This window comes from Symphalangus syndactylus, chromosome 11 (assembly GCF_028878055.3).
Source record: "Symphalangus syndactylus isolate Jambi chromosome 11, NHGRI_mSymSyn1-v2.1_pri, whole genome shotgun sequence".
In the NCBI taxonomy this organism is placed as follows: domain Eukaryota; kingdom Metazoa; phylum Chordata; class Mammalia; order Primates; family Hylobatidae; genus Symphalangus; species Symphalangus syndactylus.
Window position 1 is genome coordinate 84,234,701 of NC_072433.2, and position 19,269 is coordinate 84,253,969.

General features: G+C 38.9%; 1 protein-coding gene across 8 annotated transcripts in view; it reads left to right on the forward strand.

Moving 5' to 3' along the window:
• ERAP2 (endoplasmic reticulum aminopeptidase 2) overlaps nucleotides 1–19,269 on the forward strand; it is a 123,491-nt gene that overhangs the window by 82,029 nt on the left and 22,193 nt on the right. For 6 of the 8 annotated variants that reach the window (XM_055233353.2, XM_063612329.1, XM_063612327.1 and 3 more), the window contains 8 exons: nucleotides 186–882; nucleotides 4,429–4,567; nucleotides 7,254–7,388; nucleotides 9,712–9,832; nucleotides 12,799–12,953; nucleotides 15,742–15,855; nucleotides 16,849–16,980; nucleotides 17,211–17,342. In XM_055233353.2, coding sequence (XP_055089328.1) covers nucleotides 308–882; nucleotides 4,429–4,567; nucleotides 7,254–7,388; nucleotides 9,712–9,832; nucleotides 12,799–12,953; nucleotides 15,742–15,855; nucleotides 16,849–16,980; nucleotides 17,211–17,342 — 1,503 coding nt within the window. In that variant the 5' untranslated portion in view covers nucleotides 186–307. The remainder of the gene's footprint in view (nucleotides 1–185; nucleotides 883–4,428; nucleotides 4,568–7,253; nucleotides 7,389–9,711; nucleotides 9,833–12,798; nucleotides 12,954–15,741; nucleotides 15,856–16,848; nucleotides 16,981–17,210; nucleotides 17,343–19,269) is intronic. The other 2 variants (XM_063612330.1, XM_063612331.1) reach the window with 1 other exon arrangement.

Here is a 19,269-nt window from a genome sequence, read left to right on the forward strand (position 1 = left end):
CCTAAAGGGTTTTTATTTGTAATAACCAGATAACAGCTTAATTTCTGCTCTATTTTGTGGATACTTGGCCTAATTCTGACAGAGAGCAGATTTTCCCTTACTCACACATACTTTTTTACATGTTTAAGATTTTATTTGTAAATTGAAATATTTTTCGTCATGCTGTGTGTTTTTTTTTCTTCTAGATGAAATTCATATATTGAAAATATTGTTCAGACGCCGTGTGACATAACTGGAGCCAGTGCAGTGCTATGAAGTACTACGAGATTAGCCTGGATATTAACTTGTCTTCTAGAGAATAGATTTCATGTTCCGTTCTTCTGCAATGGTTAATTCACACAGAAAACCAATGTCTAATATTCACAAAGGATTTTACTGCTTAGCAGCCATCTTGCCCCAAATATGCATTTGTTCTCAGTTCTCAGTGCCATCTAGTTATCACTTCACTGAGGATCCTGGGGCTTTCCCAGTAGCCACCAATGGGGAACGATTTCCTTGGCAGGAGCTAAGGCTCCCCAATGTGGTCATTCCCCTCCATTATGACCTCTTTGTCCACCCCAATCTCACCTCTCTGGACTTTGTTGCATCTGAGAAGATCGAGGTCTTGGTCAGCAATGCTACCCAGTTTATCATCTTGCACAGCAAAGATCTTGAAATCACGAATGCCACTCTTCAGTCAGAGGAGGATTCAAGATATATGAAACCTGGAAAAGAGCTGAAAGTTTTGAGTTACCCTGCTCATCAACAAATTGCACTGCTGGTTCCAGAGAAACTTACGCCTCACCTGAAATACTATGTGGCTATTGACTTCCAAGCCAAGTTAGCTGATGGCTTTGAAGGGTTTTATAAAAGTACATACAGAACTCTTGGTGGTGAAACAAGGTAAGAACTTGCTCAGGTAATTTACATTCTTTTGTGATAATGTCCTTATGAGTGGCATCTCTTTGCCAGGAGCAGACTTCAGCAGCCATTTATGAGAAATCCAGTAAACTATGGGGAACCCACAAGAAGGAAAAGCTCTGCCATTCCTTAAGGAAACCACAGTAGAGATGGAAAGACAGGACTCAGAGGCATAAATAGCTAGAGGGTGAATAATGAGGAGGAGAGGCCAGTATATGACTGATATGATGGATATGCTTATGTGCTAGGGAAAGAGATGGTCAGTGCAGACAGGGCTGAAATAGGGAATGCTTCTCAAAGGAAGTGAGTCCTCATCTGGGACCAGAAGGAAATATAAGTGAGATTGGGATCGGGAAAGAGGAAGTGACAGAGTATACATTGCCTAGGTAACAGCCATGACTCATATCGAATAGTCAGAAACAAGGAACCAGTTTGTTTGGAAAATTGAGAAATATAGTCTATTTGATCAAGTCACATTCATTGAGCACATACTATGTGCCAGGCAGTGCACTAAGCACTGAATGTATAATGGTGGGATCTGAAGGAAGAGACAACCAGGACAAGAAAATAAATAAAATTGGCAAGGTAAGTGGCCAGTGTTATGAATGAAATAAAACAAGGCGCAAGAAAGGTAGAAAATGTGGCTGGAGATTGAGACTAATTCAGTTGACTGGGCAGGGAAGTGTTAGTTGAGGAAGTGAATTTAAATTAAGAGCTGAGTTTTTTTTTTAAAGAGACAGTTATGAGAACATCTCGGGGCAAGTGCAAAGGCTCTAAAGTGGGATTGGTTGAGAGAAGGCCAGTGTGAGCTGAGGAGAGTGAACAAGAGGGAGAAAGGGATCAGATCATGTGGAGCCTTGGGGCGTCTTGTAAGGAGTTTTGACTTTAACTCAGATGAAATGGGAAATCATTGGAAGACTCTGCTCTGATTTATGCTTTGTAAAGATCAGGTCTATGTTGAGGGTATGTTATAGAGGTGCAGAGTAATCATTTGGGAGGTCATTGCAGTAGTTCAGGTAAGAAGTCATGCTAACTTGGGCCAGGCTAGTGGCAGTGCTTATGGAGTGAAACAATTGAACTTGGCAGTTATTTTGGAGGGCAAAACAACAGAGATTGCTGACATATTGGTCATGTGAGGTGAGGGAAAGAGAAGAATCAAGGATGCTTCATAGAGTGGATGGTTTGGTTTCCCAGGGCCAGGATCCATCTGGGAGGTAAGAGGAGTCTGGCTCAGTGCACTCTCACGTTATGTGAATTGTGTTCAATTGCCATTGGAGAAATCTAAATTCCATGGCTTAACCACACAGGGGCATATTTTTCTCATGCAACAAGAAGTCCAGAAGTAGGGCAGCTCAGAGTTGCTATAGTGCTGTTCAGCATCATCCAGGACCCAGGCTCCTTCTGTCTTTCTGCTCAGCCATCCTATGGCTTTCTTTCTAATACTTGCAAGATGATTGCTGCACCTCTAGGCACCAAGTCCACATTCTAGGCAGGAAGAAGGGGGACACAGGGGAGAGATAAGGGCAAAAAGAAACATTCCAGTTGAATCTAACACTCTTTACAAAGGTTTCCCACACAAAGACTTCAGCTAGACCAGAATGAGTCATAGCCTCACCACGTCACAAGGGAGCCTGAAGAAGTAACTCTCTTATCTGGACTTGTTGCCTTTCTGAATAAAATCAGGATTCCACTGGAACCAAGGAAGGGGAATGGGTATCAGGAAAGTGACTAGCTGTGTCTACTACATCCTGGTCTTCCCTTCCCCCCTTGGGTGCTCACTGCACAGCCTGCAGCCATCCACCTAGGACAACTCTTCCCCAGGCTCCTCTCTTTCCACATTCCCTTGGTGACACTTCCCCTCATTGCAGCCACAATCCTCAGGGGCTTGTTTTCAGGCTCAGCACAGTATTGGATAGGAAAAGTATCAACTTCTTCTCACTAAGGCACCACGTAAACAATGATGGCTTTTTTCATTTTTTCAAATGCTGAAGGCCCCATCCAAAGGACATACATCTTAGGGATACTATTCTGGGAGCTGTGGGAGATGAGAGGGGGAGATATTTGGAGTAAAGCTGGAGGACTTTCCAGCATGCCTCCCATGATTAATTGCAGGCTATTCCTGATGCCCCTTATGGTTAATTAGTCAGTTCCCTTCATACTCAGTCACCTAGTAGGTCTGACATGTATGATAATGTACTGCAGAATGTCAATTGAATCTTGTGAATCTCTCTCTCTCTCTTTCTTCCTCACTTCTTCATCTAAACTACACAAATAATTCAGTTGAAAGTGGTTCTTTTGAGATGCAGAAGGTCACACTTTGCATGTAGAGTTCCAATTAATCGTGTAAGCAACAAAGATTCAGGTTTTTTTGTTTTTTCAATGTAGACTTATTACAACCAAAATTTCATGTGAGTGAAAATTATTCCAGCCATTTAGAGTTCCTTTACATTTGCAGAAACTGCTACCAAATACAAATAAAACCTTGAGGCTACAAGTGAATCATTTACATCCCTAGCCTCAGTTTCCCAGCCTGTGTCATAGAAATAAAGTAAGCTGAAGTAAAATATCCTGACAGCTTCTCTTTTTTCCCTCCTGACCTCTCTCTCCCTCTTTCTTGAGCCATTCTATTCTCCCTTCCTTTTCCAGTCAAAATCTGCTCTCCGAATTCAGTTCTTAATTGAAGCTTAAAGTCCAAAGAGTAAATCTGTAACTGTACAGTTTCAGGCATATCCTGGTGTTGGGGTAGAGAAGTTTGTCAGAGTATATATCTATTATACCTGTCATCGTCTGAAGAGTGGCAAGCAGAGAGAACTAGAAGTACCTGGGGGCACAGGTGCCACAGAGAGACCATTAGCCAACAATGGTACAAGAATATGAAAGTCTAGCTCCTTGCCTCCAGTGGGGGACATGTGAAGGCGTAGTTTGCACCCCAGAGCTCCCTGGGAATCAGTCTGATGCTGGGACTTTGCCTGTCCTGCGCCCTTGACTGGCTCCTCCCTTTTCCCTGTCCTGCTTCCCTCATTCCCTTACCTGTTTCTCCTGGCAGGATGTTCTCAATAAGTCAGGATCTGCTTCCTGGAAATACAACTTAGGACATCACTCATGTACACAATTACTCAAATGTCTGCGTGAGGCCCTTTCAGATTTAGAGACAGTACTGAACGTTTAATTTCCTAGTGAATTTTGAAGCCATGTAGACAACATGTGTACTATCTCAGTCATTTACTGGCTACGGATCCTGCTAAGGTCATTCAAGTTGTCTGAGCCTCAATATCCTTGTTTGACCTGAGTATGAATGAAATAATGTAATTAGCACTCCCAGAACAGGGTATTGCTTATGATTGATGGCTGCTAAATAAGATTTTACCTTCATTTTCCTCAAAGAGACAGTTGAGATTCACAAAGATTGCAGTTTGAGAAATCAAGTCTTTTACCCGCAGGTTTGATAAGCTGTTTGCTAAATGTACAGATTCATTTCTCTTCTTGATTTCACTTATGCATTTTGGCTGGGGGTGGGTCTTTTCACAGAATACTTGCAGTAACAGATTTTGAGCCAACCCAGGCACGCATGGCTTTCCCTTGCTTTGATGAACCATCGTTCAAAGCCAACTTTTCAATCAAGATACGAAGAGAGAGCGGGCATATTGCACTATCCAACATGCCAAAGGTATTTCCACTTCCAGAAACTTTTAGAAATTGTTCGCAAGTTGAGACTCAGTCTTCGTTTGTTTTTTAAAATTGCTTTCAGGATTTCAGCCATTAATTTGTTTTTATCTATCTATCTATCTATCTATCTATCTATCTATCTATCTATCATCTATCATCATAATTTCAATCCTTCTAGACTAACATCATTCTGTTTGGGGCATTGTTACACAGGAAGCTTTTTTTCCCAAGCAAAGTGATTTATATTTTGTGTTCACATGGAAACAATGTCTTAAATCAGTGTTTCTTGGCCAGGGATGAAATTCAGAATCTCCTAGAGCAGCACTTCTCAAACTTTAGGGTTCAGATTAATGGTCTGAGGATCTTGCTAAAACTCAGATTCTGATTCAAGAGGTCTTGGGGTGAAGCTTGAAGTTTTACCTTTCTAACAAGCCCCCAGCCACTGCTGATGGTCCAGAGACCCCTTTTGCAGTGGCATGGACCTCAGGGACCCTGCAGGGCCCCAACCCAAGAAATTCTGATCTAGAAGTCTATGATGTAACTTAGAAATCCTGTCTTTTAAGTTTCACAAGTAATTCTTAAATTTATTTATGAAAATTATTAATTGTGGTTATACTTTTTTTTTTGAGACAGTCTCACTCTGTTGCCCAGGTTGGAGTGCAATGGCGTGATCTTGGCTCACTACAACCTCAGCCTCTCGGGTTCAAGCAATTCTCCTGCCTCAGCCTCCCAAGTAGCTGGGATTACAGGCTCCCACCACTACAACCGACTAATTTTTCTTGTATTTTCAGTAGAGACGGGGTTTCACCATGTTACTCAGCCTGGTCTCAAACTCAGGGACCCTGCGGGGTCCAAGTACTAGTAGAGGCAGCATATCTTTTGGACACTTATTTGTCTCTTTCAGAGACACACACTCACTGGTGACAATTGCTATGCAAGTAAAGTTCTGCTGGTATTGAGAAAACAGCTAAATCCTTGCCTAGCAGTCAGTGTTTTGTACTTGGAGGTTACATCACCATCCTGGAAGAACTTACACTAATAACCCATACATGTCCATTTAAGGCAATGTTAGTCTACATGGGTCATTCCAGGTTTCTGAGCAAAACTCAGCCTCCGTGGACTATATCGGCTTGATCTGGTGGGGATAAACCACAGCAAATGCCCATTTGCCTCCTAACCATCTCTGCCACCAGCCTCCTGGTAGCCCAGATGTATTTCCCCATAGTCTCACAGCCTCATGCCTCCGCCAGTAACCCCTCCACACACTTGACTAAATGGTTTTGCTGCTGAGTTTGGTCAGAAGACCACAATATACCCCAGCTCTCAGCCCCTACCATAAGACAGCATCTCCTCTGCTGGGAGTGGATATCCAGAGAACACTGGTTGAATCAGCCAGTGGAGACTGTTTTTGGGGAAAATTAATTTGCTGGATAGAGTTCTTAAAAATTACAGCCCTGTATATACTTCAACTTTTCCTACAGTATTTGATCAGTACCTTCTTCTTTATTGGAACTTAGAAATAGATTTCAAATAGAATTCAGTAAAATTAAATTCTGTAGAATTTAATAGCGAAATCATTTGCCATCAAAGTAGGCTAGATAATTTATGGTAATGCTTCAAGCTATTTTCTCTTGCCAAAGCAAATCGTAATCTTATCCAACACGTCAAACATGCTTAATAAGCTGCAGTGAGCATCATCAGAAGCCTGACTCCCAGAAAGGGCTCAGGGATAGAGGTGGGGAAGAGCCTGTCTAAGAATTGTGACTAGCTTGAAGAAAATGTTTTCAGATTATTGGATCTGTATACATTCAGTATTTGGGGGCATTGTACCATGGTGAAGACCATCTCTGAGACAAGCTGCCCAGACCAAATGAAGATAGAATTCAGTCATTACCCAGTGATCTTGATAGATGCAGCTGACGAGACTGCAGGCTGAAAAGTTTCTGCTTCCTCAGGAGATGGACAGAAGCTTAAATTACTAATGACCTCCTTGGCCTGACTGCTTTCATTGCTGAATCAATGAAGCAAAGATAAAATAAGACCATGACTCAAGCTGGCACGCAGCAAGTGAGAGAATGAGCATCATCTTTGGAGTCACACAGTCACAGCCACATCTTGGTCCAACCGTGGAACTAGCCATGTGATCTCCAACAATTCTGTGAACCTTTCTGAGACTCTGTTTCCTCACCTGAGAAACAACACCAACCTCACACCCACATAACAGGATTAAAAAATCATGTGAAGCCTCTAGTTTAGTTTCACTTCCTGTTTTCTTTTTCTGCAGGGGTGTATTTCTTGTACAACAAACAAAGGGAAAGGGGCCATTATCTGGTATTTTACTTAAAAGCCCAGAAGTTGAATTGATGCCAGTGTTGGAGATTATCGCATTTTAGGAAAATAGAAATATGTAATATTTTTGTGCTTTCAATCAACAAAATGAGATTTGGCATTTTTGTGCTTTGGGGATCTCAAAAGCAGGGCTTTTTGTCTTCAACAGAGTGTTGGGGTAAAAGCAACAGAGGTAAGAGAGGCCACAGAATACTAGGAGAGGCCATTGCCCTCCTAGGAGGTCATCAATTGTCCTTCAGAGTATGAGGCTTGCCTCTAACTCACTTGCCATAAGTCATAGGCATGGTTATGAAATACTCCAGTTTTCAAGTACTGATTATTCCTTTTCCTTTCTGTAGGTTAAGACAACTGAACTTGAAGGAGGTCTTTTGGAAGATCACTTTGAAACTACTGTAAAAATGAGTACATACCTTGTAGCCTACATAGTTTGTGATTTCCACTCTGTGAGTGGCGTCACCTCATCAGGGGTCAAGGTGAGACTGAGTTCTAATTTTCTACGCAGTGCAGAAAAGTGTCCTGAGAGCAATGAACTTTTGTTTTCTCATGTTTTTCATTATTATCAAAGTATTATGTTTACATTAGAAAAAGGGATAGATAAAAAACTAAATTAAAAATTATCTATAGTCCTGTCACCAAGATACAACTACTGATAATATTAATGTAAGCCTTCCAAATATTTTCTATATGTATGTCAGCATATATGGGTGTACATAGTAACAGTATTTACTGACTATATATGTAAAGGTAATTTTCAAAGTGTATATATATATATATATATACACACACACACACATACCCTTTGCAAAATAATATATTGACTATTTTCACCCATTTTTATCAAAATATGCCATAAAAGTTGAATGTCATTAAAAATTTTAAATAATATTATATTAATAATTGCTTGGAGGTTTAATAAGGATTTTAAAATCAGCATCTTATTTTTGGACATGTATGTTGTTTCCCACTTTTTTTTTTTTTGAGACAGAGTCTCACCCTGTTGCCCAGGCTGGAGTGCAATGACGCTATCTTGGCTCACTGCAATCTCCGCCTCCTGGGTTCAAGCGATTCTCCTGCCTCAGCCTCCCAAGTAGCTGGGACTACAAACACAGACCAGCATGCCTGGCTAATTTTTGTATATTTGTAGAGATGGAGTTTCACCATGTTGGCCAGGCTGGTCTTGAACTCCTGACCTCAGGTGATCCTCCTGCCTTGGCCTCCCGAAGTGTTGGGATTACAGGCGTGAGCCACCGTGCCCGACAGTTTCCCACTGTTTTTTATAACTTTTTTCCCTCAATGAAGAGTCTTCATTGTTTGCAAAAACTTACAACAATACCTAATGATTATCTTTGTAGTTAAATATTTGCAAATATCAGTAGACACATTAAATAAATAAAAAAGAACTTCTTATCCCAAGGGACCAAATTATAGACATAAAAACACCTTTAAAGAGTTATAAAATAATACTTTTGAAAAATGGGTGTAGGCCGGGCACAGTGGCTGATGCCTGTAATCCCAGTACTTGGGGAGGCCAAGGCGGGCAGATCATCTGAGGTCAGGAGTTTGAGACCAGCCTGGCCAACATGGTGAAACCCCTCTCTACTAAAAATACAAAAATTACCCAGGCATGGTGGCAGGCACCTGTAATCCCAGCTACTCGGGAGACTGAGGCAGGAGAATCACTTGAACCCGGCAGGCGGATGTTGCAGTGAACTGCCATTGCTCCAGGCACTCCAGCCTGGGTGACAAGAGTGAGACTTCATCTCAAAAAAAAAAAAGGAAAAGAAAAATCGGTATAAAGTATCTATTACAATTTACATACGTATTATGTTCATGAATATGTAGATATATGAGTTGTGTAGCTACACACACACATCATGGCACCTCTGCACTTAGACATGGATGTCTATGCATAGACATGGATGTGCAGGAGGTGAATGGCACTTCAGAGGACAGGTTTCTGTCAGCCTCTTTGGATTCACATCCCAGCTCTACAACTTTCAGCCTGGGTGATCTGGAGCAAGTTACTAAATCTTTATGTGTTTTTGTTGCTTCACCTATAAAATGGCACCTGCTTCATAGAGTGGGTGCAAGTATTAAATTAGATTTTATGTGTAAGCATTCAGCACAGTGCCTGGTAAACTGTCAAAAAATGGCCATTTACATTTTTTCCGCATAAAAGTTTTGAAGGACTTCAGTTAATTCAGAGCATAAAAGTGGGTCATGAAATAAAAGTAGCTCTATACTTGGAAGGCAAGAAAATTTGAATCTAATTCTATTTTTTCTACTTGATAGCTAATTTCTTTGGGGGAGCCATTGAACATATTTGAGCATTTCTTAGTTTAAAGCAAGCTTGACAGAGGGTGTATCCAATAAGTTCTTCATGGCTTCCCATATAGGTCTAGAAGAAACCTATGTTTTATTTGAATTGTATTTGTGGTCATCATTTTGGAAAGCTAGTTGACAAGTGCTAAAGTATATCATAGAGATGAACTCAAGTGGGTTCCTCTCTATGATATACTTGGATTATGATACAATGGGTTAATATGATTTGAAAGTTACAGATGAGCACTGAGGAAATGGATTGTAACAGAAGATTCAGGGTGTTTGTAATTTTCAAGACTGACTTTTGCTTTAGTACTTTACAGAACCTCTTATCCTTATTGACAACATGCTTAATGGTATCTTAATACTTTTGTGAAAAGATGCAGTCTGCCTTTCTGTGTGAGAGGGTTATCAGGAATGGAATTATGCCAGGGAGCTGTCATTCAAAAACCTCTTCTGATCCACATTTCCCAGGTGTCCATCTATGCATCCCCAGACAAACGGAATCAAACACATTATGCTTTGCAGGCATCACTGAAGCTACTTGATTTTTATGAAAAGTACTTTGATATCTACTATCCACTCTCCAAACTGGGTATGTTTAAATTCCACATTATTGTCTTCATTTTTGCTCATAAAACTTGCTTTGATCGCTTCCCTCTTTCTCTTTCTATGTGATTTAAATGAGCACTGAGGAATTCAGTTAGCTCAGGAAAAAATAATTTGATCCTCAGAGATGATTCTTGAGTGTAGAAAATAAAGTATTTATGAGATGCCCCAATAGTGTGGATCATTTCTCTATTCTTTTATCAGGTTTAACATTAACATATTTGCATTGCACTCCTTCCCAGGCTGATCAGAAAGGGCACACACTGGAGGCTGGGACAGAAGCCAGGTAGAGGGCCCAGGAAAGAGATGGGGAGAAAAAGAGAAGGAACACAGTGACTGCTCTGTTCAAAATAGGGGTCCACACGTCCAAGATGCTGTGGATCCCTGTGGCGGACATCAAGGCTCTCACCCATTATGTTCCTCTTCTGTGGCAGGGAAACACACCTCCCATCATGCTGCTCTTCTGTGACCGGCGGCATTGATTAGGGAGTGGATTTTCCATTAAAAAATACACACACACACACACACACGCATTGCATATTAGAATTAGAGGGATTTCTGGAGGAATCACTATACTCTATTTGTACAAGGTCAGCAATCTTTTATAAAAGTTGTCAAAAGTTTATGTAGAGAGAGAACTGAAAACTATGCCTCCACCTGTTATCTATATTGGGCACTGAGGTTGGCTGGTAAGACTGTGGAACAGATTTAAAAAAAATTGCAGGAAACAGATCATCTGGTTGTGGTAGTAGGTCTTTACATGAGATGATACTCATAGTCTATCTTGCTTTTAATTTTCTATCTTAAAAAATAAAAGACGTTATTTTTAGAATGTTGTAGAGAAGCGACCCCAACCTTTTTGACACTAGGGACCAGATTTGTGGAAACGATTTTTCTACGAAGGTTGGGTGGATGGTTTTTGGGTGAAACTGTTCCACCTCAGAGCATTGGGCATTAGATTCTCATAAGGCATACGCAACTTAGATCCCTCACTTGCGCAGTTCACAATAGGATTCATGCTCCTATGAGAATCTAATGCCACCGCTGATCTGGCGGGAGGCAGAGCTCAGGCAGTCATGCTCTCTCACCCACCGCTCACCTCCTGCCATACAGCCCAGTTTCTAATAGGCCATTGACAGGCACTGGCCCGCGGCCCTGGGGTTAGGGACCCCTGTTGTAGAGCATATAAAAACTGTGAAAAAAGTTTCATAGCATATAAAGATTAGTACTTGGGGTTTCTGATAGTGACAAAACAATTTTTTTCCTTTGGAATTTAGGATATACTTCTTATCCTGTCCTTTTTTGCCTCTTGCCCCCAACTCCAATGCATTTTCCTTACATAAATTAAAAGGGACCATTAATTGGCATACAGTTCTAGGCTTAAAAAATTAAAAGCTATATCCAGGAGCTTATTTCGATAGTTCCTGAGTCTTATTCTGTTATTATTGTGCAGGTTCTATATACCCTTTAGTACAGATATACTAAATCCCATTTATACATAATTCACTGCTGTACTTTAGGTCAAAAGTCAAGGAAAGATTAATAACAGCCGTCAATAATATTAATGTTGTTCTTGAAAAATGCAGTCTTAAAGAGCATATGAAATATCTTTAAGACTAACAGAAAATAAACATGCAGCTTAAGAAAAAATAGAGCAGATATAAGTCCCACTACTATAAAATCATCAGTGCAATTTAGAAGAAAAGTCATTCCCACATTCGAAGTGCTAATGAATACTAATCTTTATTAGTGCTAATTTAGTTTTTGATTGTGTTGTGTATACTTGTTTTTAATCTACTACAATTAAGCAGTATTAACTCCAGACAATGTAATTATAAGCCAAGTGACTTGGTTCATTTCGAACTTCTTAAAAATTATCTTTTTTTCCAGCTAAACAGAACATTTTAGCTAGCAGAATTCAAAGACTAAATATTAGCCAGAAATTTTTTAGCCTACATGAAATCATTAGCAAAGGATGGTAAACAATGCACATACACATATACCTGTATATGTATATATATGTGTGTGTCTGTGTGTGTGTGTGTCTGTGTATATATATATGTGTATATATATATACATATATATATACACAGGCACACCCATATATATATATACACAGACACACACACATACAGGTACATATATATGTATATACACACACATACACACATATACAGGTATATATATATATATATATATATGTGCCCATATACGGTATACACACACACACACACACACACACACGTAATGCAAATTAATGCATTTTACCTGAGTTGTTTAAATGATTAGGTTGAACTTTTTTCCCCCACAACACTTTCTTAAGAAGTAGAGGAAATATCAGTGCTGAAAAGGAAATTGATGTCAGAAAGAATCAATGCCCAAACCTTTTTCCTCTGCTGTCTTAGAAGGACATGTGCTCATAATAGAGGCTATATGTGCTAGAAATATCAATCAAAATATTGACTATAGAGATGGCTCCTAAGAGGTGTTCTCCTGAAATTAAAATCATGTATCTTTTTGTTTTTTCTAAAAATGAGTTCATTATGTGTTTTGATGAATCTCAAACATATTCGAAATTATTTGATACCTTTTTTAAAGTTTTCAGCAGTACTAACATAAAACACAATATGATAGTTTTTAAATAAATTATTTTCTTGGCAGTAAGGCACCCAAAATATTTTCAGAGTTCAGCACTTTCAGGAAGAAAATGGTTAAATGTCAATATATTACTTCATCTACAAAACTCTTTGTACAACTTATTCCACTTGATAATGGGCACTGATTATTTTCAGTGCAACTATAAGACACCTTGTCAATGTTAAGATATTCTTGATGTTTTCAAAAAGTCTGCTTACATATACTTAAAGGATCACAGTGTATTTGAACAGAGAGCAAATTCTATTTCTGGTGTGGGAGCCGTAAAAATCAAGTATGGTTGTTCTTACTTCTCAGATTTAATTGCTATTCCTGACTTTGCATCTGGAGCCATGGAAAATTGGGGCCTCATTACATATAGGGAGACGTCACTGCTTTTTGACCCCAAGACCTCTTCTGCTTCCGATAAACTGTGGGTCACCAGAGTCATAGCCCATGAACTGGCACACCAGGTACTTGGCACTCATGACATTATCTCAATATCAGTTCAAAATAACATTATATAGAACACCACCAATCTTCCTGAAACAAAATAAATCATCTCATTTACCTCTAGAGGGGAAGTTAGAGATTACTAAACCTAACACAACATGTCAAGTAGCAGAGTACTCAGTCTCTGGACTGTGGTGTGCATACTGGAATTTTATCACGAGAGTAGCCATTACATTTATCCTCTAAAACCTTTCAAAGCAAAGCCTTCAAATGTCATTTGGGAAAGGAAGGGAAGTGACTATACAGACACATGAAGCACAGAATTGGAAACCTTACAAATAAAGATTTCTACTAAAAATGTTTCTCCTTATATCCCCTGGTACTCTGGCATTCCAATCTAGGGCAATGTCAATCTTCCTTCAGTTTGGAACCTGTGCTTACATGGCCATAATGAAATACTTCAAGTGAAACTTGATGGGCTGATGATCCTAACTCTCTGAAGTTCAGTGTCCCCATCTATAAAATGAAGTTAATAATAGTTCTGTTTCATAAAGCTGTTGTGAGGATTATGGATAGGGACAGTGTGCGGATCACATAGTAAGTACTCAATAAGTGTTAGTTATTAATGATGATGACAACGGCCACTACATCTACAAGAAATACTACTATTTCTTGCAGAATAACTTATCTAAGGGCCATCTATAAACACCGTATTACATACAAATGTGGAATTGTAAAACTAGGTCTATAGATATTGGAGACTATTCCCTCTATTTCATTTCTGAAAACTCTCAGTAATGCAGAAAATTATTAAAGGCACCAAAATTGTCTTTCACCAAGTGGGCAAATATCATTCTGTTGTAGAATCTGGTAAAATCTCTTGTTTAAAACATTTTAACTTTATCCTTTATCATTACCACAATAATGAGTTGTTGTTCTTTAAAGCAGTGAACTAAATACTCCGTTACACAGAGAGCCGTGCTCAGCACTGTGCTTCGAGAACACATGGGCTGCTCCCTTTGGTTCCGAATCTCCCCACTGGCCCGTTTTAGGTGTTTTGATCATGACCCACCAGGAGCTCTAAAGCACTTAACTGAGTCTGGGGATTTCTAATCTTTCTGCCTATTGTTTGTAGGGAAGTGCTCTGTGAGCTCTACCTCTGAGGCTCCATGCTCCCTCCTGCCCTCCTTTTAATAGCTTCTCTTCCACGGAGATGCAGTCAAGTGCTGAAGCAGCAAACAGCACTGGAATTTTTGCCCCCACTTTTTTGTCTTCCCATTGATTACCATATTCACATGTCACTCTGTGCATAACCCTGGCAAAGATTCCCTGATGCCACCTGTCTTAGCTTGGCATACAAGGTTCCCATGACCCAGCTCCTTTTTACCTCTCCAGCCTCATCTCTTGCCTACACCTAAGCTTTAGCCATCCAAGATTACCTGCCGTTTTCTGAACATGCCAGGTTGTATCACTCTGCCTTTACTCCTACTACCTGATATTCAGCATACCTGAGTACTATTTACAAGGCTCAGGAAATGAATACCGTCCTGTCAAAACTGATTATTTCCTCCTGGAATCCCCTCTGTCCCTGGCAAAGACATTGATCTTAGCACCTGCTTTACTGTATTTATTTTTCTACTGGTTGACCTCCATCATTTGTATTGAGGCAGTGGCTATATTATATACATCTTTATATTTCTAACATATGGCATGGTGCCAGGAACACAGTAGGTTCTCCACAGGTGTTTACTGAATGAATGAATAAACTAGTCTTACTAACTGGTGAAGTGGCCAGAATCAGTTTATCCTGTACTTCTTATATTCACCGGTTTTCAAATTGAGGAAACACCTCTCCCTTTCCATGAATGCCCTTCAGAAGATTGGTGCCCACTTGTAAAGTAATCTGAAGGCTGTCAGAAAAGGAATAGTGCTTAAACTGTTTCTAGAAGCTACAGACTTATAATTTTCTGTTCTGTAACTATAACCAGGCTCTTCTGAATCTTAGAATCTTATTGTTGAAGCTTTGGTCCGTCTAGAGATTGCAGTCTTAGAGACATACACTAGATGTTCAGTATTAGGCATATAGACTAAATAAATAAAATATAAAAGCACATAAAAGAATAGTAATATTTAAAATGCGTAACACAGATCAAATATAGGTAAAGGGTAAATATGTCAATTATCTTTATGCATCCTTTTTATTTGATTTATATATATTTTAAATCTTAGACCTTTATTGTTTCTAGTGGCCCACTGAAGTAAGTCAGGGGCAGAGGTTAACAACTGAATTTGCTCTTCAGTAATATTATATAATAATTATATAACAATCTGAGAGCCCTAAATGAATTCTTATGATTCTTCTAAGTACCTGCTACTTAATATAAAAAGATAACTTCACCCAGGACACTTGGGTTTATATTTCTCCCTTGAACATCATCATATATCAAGGACAAGGTGAGATTGTTCTTATTGGGCAGGAAAAAAAAACTACCTCCATAAAGTGTTCCATTTTCTTTCTTAATATTAAATCTAACAACTAGGAAATGTTGGGCAGATAGAATGAAAGTCAAAGACTTAAGGGCATTGAGAACACACACAAAAAAAGAAAAAAGAAAATCAAGCAAAAATGTGGTGGTGAGAATAAGAAGGCAAGGAAATCAGTAGAAGAAAATTGTACAGAGAGAAAAGGGTAGCAAAGAGAGAAGAGATCCTAATAAAAAAAAAGTTAGTAACCATTGTATTTTTTTTGCTAAAGTTAATAATTTTTATTTGTTTAACTTCTAATAATACTGAGTTTTTACCTCCTAGTGGTTTGGCAACCTGGTCACAATGGAATGGTGGAATGATATTTGGCTTAATGAGGGTTTTGCAAAATACATGGAACTTATCGCTGTTAATGCTACATATCCAGAGCTGCAATTTGTAAGTTCACAATTCTGTGTATCATAGTATATGGTGTAAAGAATCATCAATTCACTATTAAAATTTCAAGTGAATGTTAAACAGAAAAACTACATAATGTTGTGGTTTTTGAACATATGGCATTTTGTTTGATGCACGAAACAGATCACAGAACTGGATGAAACATTGAAGGTTTTAGAAAACAATCAACATAAATCTGTCACCCCGAAGTCTGTAAACAGAGAAGGCAAACTAATACAAATGTAGAACTGTGTATGTGGGTAGAGTTGAGAGGAAAGAACATCACCGTTTGTACACATCCGCACAGGAATGCCCATGGCTACTAGGTACTATAGAGATTTCTTGGCATGTAACCTGAAATCAACATCATTGGGGGTGTACTTTTCTAGAATTTCCAAAGGGTCTGCTGGCTTCCCCAAAATGTGTGAATGGATTTCTTCAGGTATGTCTTTTTTAAAAATGAATATAGTGGTCTGAACACTACACAAATCTGCATATCAAGGTGGTTAGTAATGGTTAATTAGGTCTTTGGGATATATATTTAGTCCAGTACACTATAGACAGACATGGATTCAAAGTTAGGCTCTTCTTGTTACTGTGTATGTACTGAATTTGTGGCTTAATGCCAAAGCTTTATGTATTCTTATTTGTAAAATGCATACACCATATCTCCCTTGCAGAGGTGTTGACAGGATTGCAGATGATAGGTCTAGGCACATAACAAGTATTCACTAAATGGAAACCATTATTTTATTTCTATATTCAAGGGCTGGTACATGGTAAACATTCAGGCAATGTCTGAAGGAATATTGGATTTGTATCTTTTTAAAGTAGAGAGACGGTGAAAGCGGAATACATACAAGAAAAGAAACATCTTCCAAGAAATATCGATTGAAATCTTACCTCTAAGAACATCTTACTAAACCTACTGTTTTCTATTGCTTTTACGGTGTCAAATAGAAACTAAAACTAAGCATTTTTCTCCCTGTTTAGGATGACCATTTTTTGAATGTGTGTTTTGAAGTAATTACAAAAGATTCATTGAATTCATCCCGCCCTATCTCCAAACCAGCAGAAACTCCGACTCAAATAGAGGAAATGTTTGATGAAGTTTCCTATAACAAGGTAGTAAATATCGCGTGCAGGTGGAAGCTCTGCTTACAGAAGAAATGTAATAATGACTATACAATCAGCAGTTTAAGTCATTGGTGCCAGTTCCTGCTACTTGTTTCACTTTTTATTTGTTCACTTTTCAGACTTCACATATGTTCCGTAAAATTTAAACTTCCTTTAAAAACATGCCATACTACCCTTTTCTTTATCTCTTTTTTCAACTCTTTTGTGTTTTTTTAAAGGGAGCTTGTATTTTGAATATGCTCAAGGATTTTCTGGGTGAGGAGAAATTCCAGAAAGGAATAATTCAGTACTTGAAGAAGTTCAGCTATAGAAACGCTAAGAATGATGATTTGTGGAGCAGTCTGTCAAATGTAAGTCATATGTTGGGTAACGGTAGACTGTTATTTAATCTAGAAAGTAACAGAATAATTGTGAATATTTATAAATAGCTATATATTGTCAGTCAACCATATTTATTCTGCTTGCTATGTTGTCATGGTCTATAGAAGGCAGCACTTCCCTTTTTCCTCTAACACCACACTAGGATGTCACGCTGGGCTGGCCCCAGGGGCTCACTATTTGACCTTCCTTTGGTTTCTCTTCTACGGCTAATCCTACATTTTTATGTTCCCTTGATCTAAAATCTTTAAAATATTGTAATTTCTACCATATAACACCTAATCTCTGGCAAATTTTAAGGTTGTCAACTGTATTCCCCAATGTGTATATATTTGTTGAGCAAAACTAATCTTCTCTCTTATAAGAAGAAATCTTGCTCAATCTCTGGATCATTGTGCCTATATTTCTAGTGCCTTTACTAGCTGAAATGAAATGCCCTTTCTTCTTTCCAACAATTCAAATGCCACCCAACTTTCAAGATCCAGCTGAGATTTCACCACCTCCTTACAGACTGTTCCAGCCCTCATTCGTTTGCGTGTCTGCTAAATTCTTAGAAGTGCACTTATAATCTGTTCCACGTAATAGTACCCTCTTTTATTGTTTTTATTAGTTCAATAATAATAATGTGCTTAAGAACAAAAATTGTGTCTATTCTTTTTTTAAATGTGATAGCACCTAGCATATGTTGATCCTATAATAGTGATTAATAAGTAGTTAATGATTGATTAAAGAACTTATGGTCTCTGTCTTTGGGATTCATGTAGATAATAGGAAAGGCAAAGCAGAAAAATTCAGTTAATTCAGATGATTCTAATAATTATTAAAATATTTTAAAATTTCCAACTGCAAAGAAAATAATTTTTTATAGAACCGTTAGACCCAGAGAACTCATACCTGTAATTAGAAGAACCTAAGTCATTGTAGACAGAAGAGATCCTTTCTTTTTTACAAGCACTTGTGTCCCAGGGACAGTAATAATATTGTTTAATATTTATGCAGCAGTTTACAGTTTAAAAAGTAATTTCATGGCCGGGTACAATGGCTCACGCCTGTAATCCCAAGACTTTGGGAGACCGAGGTGGGTAGATCACTTCAGGTCAGGAGTCTGAGACCAGCCTGACCAATTTGTGGAACCCCACCCTGCTAGAAATACAAATATTAGCTTGGCATGGTGGTGATTATCTGTAATCCCAGCTATTCAGGAGGCTAAGGCAGGAGAATTGCTTGAACCCAGGAGCTGGAGGTTGCAGTGAGCAGAGATTGCACCACTGCACTTCAGCCTGGGTGACAGAGCGAGACTCTGTCTCAATAATAATAGTAATAACAATAATTAATAATAAATAAAAATCAAAGGTAAAGAATAAAAATTACTTTCTTTTTTTTTTTTTTTTTTTTTTTTTGAGACGGAGTCTCGCTCTGTCGCCCAGGCTGGAGTGCAGTGGCGCAATCTCGGCTCACTGCAAGCTCCGCCTCCCGGGTTCACGCCATTCTCCTGCCTCAGCCTCTCCGAGTAGCTGGGACTACAGGCGCCCGCCACCACGCCCGGCTAATTTTTTGTATTTTTTTAGTAGAGACGGGGTTTCACCGTGGTCTCGATCTCCTGACCTCGTGATCCGCCCGCCTTGGCTTCCCAAAGTGCTGGGATTACAAGCGTGAGCCACCGCGCCCGGCCTAAAAAGTACTTTCATGTTCATTATCTCATTTGATATTTTTGTGCCCTTATAAAGCACACTTATGGTCCAACTGATATGTGATTTTTTGGTTAAAGAAACAAAATCCAACAATCAAAAATTATTTCACAGCTCCAATTTTTTACTTGCATTTCTTAAAAATCCTGAGACATATAGAAATACATAGTTTTTACTTACAAAAATACTTATAGGCCGGGTGCGGTGGCTC